The 5581-nt window shown below is 37.2% G+C and overlaps 1 protein-coding gene across 2 annotated transcripts; it reads right to left on the reverse strand.

Annotated features, from left to right (window-relative positions):
- Positions 1 to 1191: 1191 nt before the first annotated feature.
- On the reverse strand, positions 1192 to 5581 carry LOC109213767 (protein UPSTREAM OF FLC). 2 transcript variants are annotated; one of them, XM_019377595.1, is made up of 4 exons: positions 5098 to 5558; positions 4781 to 4862; positions 3787 to 4662; positions 1192 to 1952 (listed from the first exon to the last, which is right to left on the reverse strand). In XM_019377595.1, the coding sequence occupies exons 1-4, from the start codon at positions 5330 to 5332 to the stop codon at positions 1760 to 1762; spliced, it is 1386 nt and encodes a 461-aa protein (XP_019233140.1). In that variant the 5' UTR covers positions 5333 to 5558; the 3' UTR covers positions 1192 to 1759. The 2 variants fall into 2 exon arrangements, with proteins under 2 accessions (XP_019233140.1, XP_019233141.1); XM_019377596.1 differs by having other exon boundaries at positions 1545 to 1952; positions 4781 to 4850; positions 5098 to 5581.

Below are 5581 nucleotides of genomic sequence, written 5' to 3' on the forward strand. Positions count from 1 at the left end.
AACCTCCTTAATTGCCTATAAATAGGTTATGGATTAGGCATCATAGTCACTCAATCTTAACCAAGAATCTATCTTGCTAATCATTACTTTTCTTCCTACAACATTCTTTAATTTCTGTAATAATTACAGAAAATACCTTCATCTTCTCTTCTTTCTGGGCAACTGTTTTGTGCAAATTCTAAACTTCTAGCCACAAGTGCACGTGTTTGGAGGTGCTGTGGAACCTTAGGGAGCGACCGGCCTTAACGATTTGCACCTAATCGGGCCGAAATCGCTTTCAAGGCAGTGGCTTGCCACGACACAGTATTTTTGATAAATTGTTCTTCTTTCCTTCTTGTTCTTAGTCAATATTATCTACTCATTTTTCTTACACTCTTTTCTTAGGGATGGCACAGCAGGCAGGGGCAGATGCAACATACGAAATATCAGGTTCATTTGAACCCAGTACTTTCGACACGGACTATAAATTTATGTGCAAAAAATTAATTGAAATTGCAATAAATAATAGATATGAAATCATAACTTTAATAATATGCTGGGTTGAATGCTAAAATCTTAAAGGTTGAACTTATAGACCTTATATTCTGGATCCGCCTCTAACATAATGCAGCAAATAGCTCTACAAATTTAACAATATTTTTTTCTTTCTGCATATTATCCAGCTGTAAAATCCGTATATACAGATCTTTTAAAGGATTAGAGAAACAGATATTAATATGTGCCATTTGGGAAGGCGTGAGCAATTAATTTATGAATTTCTTATAACTTTGGAGTTGGATAGCAATGTGATTGATATCGTACAAGTACCTCTCAACTATGTAACAAGAGGAAAGAGCATTCGATAAGCCAACACTGAAACTGTACATTTCAATCACGAATGCAGGACAAAAGAATCAACATTTCACGGGCTTCAATCCTCAAAAGTTATCCAACTCGAATCATGAAGAAAAGTGGAATCCAATTTATCCAATTCATCGTATCGTCATAGCTTGAACCCGAGATCTCTGGATGGATGGAAGATCGCATCCATTTCACCATACTCCTTGGTCTCTAGCCTATATCCTTTTATTGAACATTTTAGAGTGCTCTTAATAAGCTGTATCTGATTTTGTATCAGTACTTGAGATTACAGACTTATTCACCATATCAAAAAGCCTTTCATATGTTCAAGATCACTCATAGTTAGTAAGATAATGCAATAATACGCCAGTTAAATGATCGAATATCAGAATCAACTTCTGGTATACACATACTTTTCATATGAGGGAGTTGATCTTGAGCTACTCCAAATACAACGCATTTCTAGATTATAGAACAACAACAAACAACAACCTAATGTATTTCCACAAGTGGGATCTGGGGAGGGTACGACATACACAGCCTTACCCCTACCCTGGACGGGCAGATAGACTGTTTCCGATAGACTCTCAGCTCATTTCTGGATCATAAAGCACGAGCAAACAATCAAACAATTCCATCCACTTCAAACAAAAAAAGCTATATTGAAATTCTTAAAAGGAAGTAGCAGCCTCTCACTTTTTTTATCCCGAAGTCAACAGGGCATTTTGTCCTATGTTTCTTGGTATCACATCATGTTTTTACCCAGAATGACACCTTTTTCTTGTCTGTTACTAGCTGGAATTTGTTCTTTTCATTTAGCTTGCAGAGATACTCCAGTATTTACAACTACCAAGGAGATTAAAAGAGGTTGTTCTGTTGAATGTTTCTGACTCTCTAAATTATGCCTTAATTAAAGATTCTAGACTTGGGGTTGAACCACTACCCTTTTGCTACCATGTTGGCTACTGCTACTACTTGAAATACTAGCACTGCTACTGCAAGACAAGTCACTGCTTCCTTCCTTTCTAGTGGATTGATTCTTTGGCCTTCTTGGAATGCATCTTGCTTTCACTTCATCTATCTCTTTCTCCCTCAGTTCCAACTTTGAGCTCCTGCAAACCAAAACAGAAAAAAAAAGAAAATGAAATTTTCCATTTGAACAAAACACAAAATGATTTGAGTTATATACACTGACATTTTTTTTTTTAAAAATATTTAGTGTACTTTATACTTGTCATTGAGAATTACATGTAATTATATTAAAAGGTCACGGGTTCAAGCCGTACAAACAGTCTCTTGCAGAAATACAAGGTAACACTAGGTACAATAGACTCTTGTGATCCGGTCCTTCCCTAGACCCGCCACATAGCGGGAGCTTAGTGCACCGGGCTGCCATTTTTTATGTTAAAAGGTAACCTGATTATGTACTTTTTTCTTACATTCATAAAACCATAACTCAAAGAAGATAAGAGGCATTCGTGTATGATTAGAGATAAACAACTCCACATGAATAGAATAGTAGGAAGAATAATGCTACATTAAAGTAGGTATTTTTTTTCTGCAAACTGTGCTGCTGCAGTTCTGAAAGATTACAGAAGTTTTTATGTTGATATGTACCTTATCGGAAGACAGTGAGCAATTAATTTTAGTTCTAACTTTGGAGGGCAATGTGATTGAGACATCGTACTAATACCCCTATACTAAGTATACTAAGTTACAAGAGGAAAGATCAGTTGATAAGCCAATGCGGAAATTGTACTTTTCAATCATGAAAACAGGACAAATTTTCACAGGTTTGAAGTTACCCCTACTCGAATCTTGAAAAAAGTTGAATCAATTTACTCACATACTGCCAATCAGTCATAAGGTTACCCTTTAAGTAATTCACGTGTAGTGATGAATAAACTTGACTCGAAGCTATTTTTTTCTTTAAGTGGAAAATAATAATTGCCCAATACAAATAGCCAGAACCAGAAACTGCAGAACCTCTTTAAGTGCTGTTCCTGAAAATTTACTCTCTTGAATAATGTTACAGATTGCAGACTGATTGACCAGTGACCACATGAAAAAGCCTTTCATAAACACTAGATAACTCCTAGTTTGCAAGATAAAGCAATAAGGAAGCCAAGTAATTTTTCCTAGGATTCTAGTGTTAATAACTACTTTGTGTGACAAAAGTTAAACTTAGTATAGATTTATGTATTCTTGAATAACTATACATGTAATCGGAAACAGCCTCCCTACCTTATAAGGTTGTGTAGACACTACCCTCCCCAAATCTCACTTATGAGATTACACTGGATTTGTTGTTGTTGTTGAATAACTACACATATACCATGTATTATTTTCAAGGTAATAATGTTAAAGAGGCCTTTGCATTTACAGCTAATTTTTAACAACGGTTATATTCTAGTTAGCTTGTGCATACCTTAACTAAGTGTGACTTCTCATTGGTACAAGTACTTTGATACTCTACTCACAAAAACTTAGTCAGATGAAACTAAATCAGTTTTTAGTTTTGCTCCTACTAAAACCTATTCTTTCATATAATTTTTGTTGAGTTCATCGACCGCTAAACCACACCTTTGAATCTCATTTTTACAATTTGTTCATGTTACAATAATAATAATAATAATAACATACTCAGTATATTCTCAAAGAGTCTTGAAAAGAATGATGTGTACCTTATGAAAATAAGGAGGTTGTCTTCGATAGAAACTCGGATAAAGAAAAAGCATCTAGCTAGTTCATGTTACATGAGTTGGATAAATTACTTAACTTTAGGCAAAGGGACAAATTTTGAATGAAACAGACATTATACATCGAATCTCTCTAAGCAAAGTAAGGTATTTTGGAACTAAGCAAAAGTGTTAGTCTTGTAGTAGTGATATTTGACACGAAGCTAAAGAAACAAACAACAAATTTCACAAAGTGAAGTTAACTCACCGATCTGCATTAAATGAAGAAGATCTCTTCAGAGCTGGATATTCGTCCTTCTTTGTCTCTATTAAGCTTCCACTAAAGTACTCCTTATCCTCTAGCTTAACTCGTTCTATGATTCCTTGATACTCCACCATAGTATTCTCTGCATCCTTCTCCACCTGATTCAACCCCGGTCCACGTGGCAGTCCAGATTTGTAGTGTGAAATCAAGGAAAGCCCATGATCTTTCCCATAATAACCGGGCCCACAATCTTTGAAGGACATTGACCCACACGATAATAATTGCATGAACACGGAAGATGCTCTGCTGCTGCTCTTTCCATTTGATGATTGATTATTGTTAGCCGTTTGATCTTCGTTGACTGTTTCTGACCGTACTATTACTCTACCGTCGGCTTTCATCAACGTTTCGAGTGTTTCCGGGCTTGAATCCGACGGCGGTGGAGAAATTTCACCTCGGCTCAGCTCCGTTGACTGGCTTTGACCGGAATCTCTCTCCTCCTCTTCTTCTTCGACGATTCCGATTTCTCTTCGCCGGCGACGGCGGTCGTCGGTCTGAGTAGACGCATCGGCGGCGGCTTTTCCCGTGGAATCCTCACTAGACTCTGCCTTATACACTCTGTACTCATGAAAATCAGCCGAACACCAGGACTGATTACGCCGCCGTGAAACCGCCGGGAATTCACGATCTTCGCCAATTTTTCTCACTTCCGGCACCGGAGTTTTCGAACCGGAGAATTCTACTGCTTCCGATTGAGATGTAATTGTAATTGCACCGTCGACAAGTTCTGAGCCTTTGAGAACATACTCTTGACCGTGTGCTGGAAATATAAAATCGTGCTCCGACAAATCGTGCCACACAAATCCATTTCTATAGCTTCTGAATTGCTCAAAATTAGCAACAACAAAAAAAAATATCAAATTCAGGTCCATAGATGCACGAAACTTGTGACATATTTGAAATTGATAAAAAAAAAACTCAAATCATTATAATTCACCTTTTGGCTGACCAGGAATACAGAGAAGCCATGCCTTTTCCTCGGAGAAAATTCAAGCGGTTAATCACATCTGAAAAAAAACCTGTACACTCAAACCAAATGCTAAAAACACTTCCAAAACATAAATGTAACAACTTTTTTTTATGACAATGGCGTCTAAATCAGCTTAAACGCAACTCAACTATTTCAACATATTGGTAACAACTGAAGCTCAAAGTTATCATTTGTAATAGAATTGCACCAAATAAGCCTTGAGATCTATTACTTTTGTTCATTTGATATATGAAGTTAAGTTGGCTAGTGAAAATTTTGCTTACCTCTAAGATAAAGACCATCAGGAGAAGAAAGAGGAACTTCCATGAAATGGGGATGCTCAAGCTGGCCATTTCTAGTGAGATAATAAACAACAGGGACTTTACGTTCAGTTTTTGGCTTATGGTTTGGAGTTTCAGTCCAAACTTTGGTACGTTCAGGACTAGTTTCTCTATCTTTCCATTTCTTAGGCATTTGAAGTAGCTCCGTTGCTCTAACTGATCTCGACGAAACCGCCATTAAGCTTTTTGAAAAAACCCAAGTTTTAGAAGCAGAGAAGAAAATGGAACTTGGAGTGTTTCCCTATATAAAGAAGCTGAATGGAATGTTTTACGAGGCTGAAAGCTAGCTTGGAGTTTTGTGTAGTGTGGAGAGTTGAAACTATAGAGTTGAAAATATAGAGAGTGAATGCCGGGGGTTTTAAGGGGCGGGGGAGTCTCTGGACGGTGAAACAAAGGGAGGGAGCAGAGATTTCAAAATAGGATGCGG

The sequence above is a fragment of the Nicotiana attenuata genome, unplaced genomic scaffold (genome assembly GCF_001879085.1).
Source record: "Nicotiana attenuata strain UT unplaced genomic scaffold, NIATTr2, whole genome shotgun sequence".
Taxonomy (NCBI): domain Eukaryota; kingdom Viridiplantae; phylum Streptophyta; class Magnoliopsida; order Solanales; family Solanaceae; genus Nicotiana; species Nicotiana attenuata.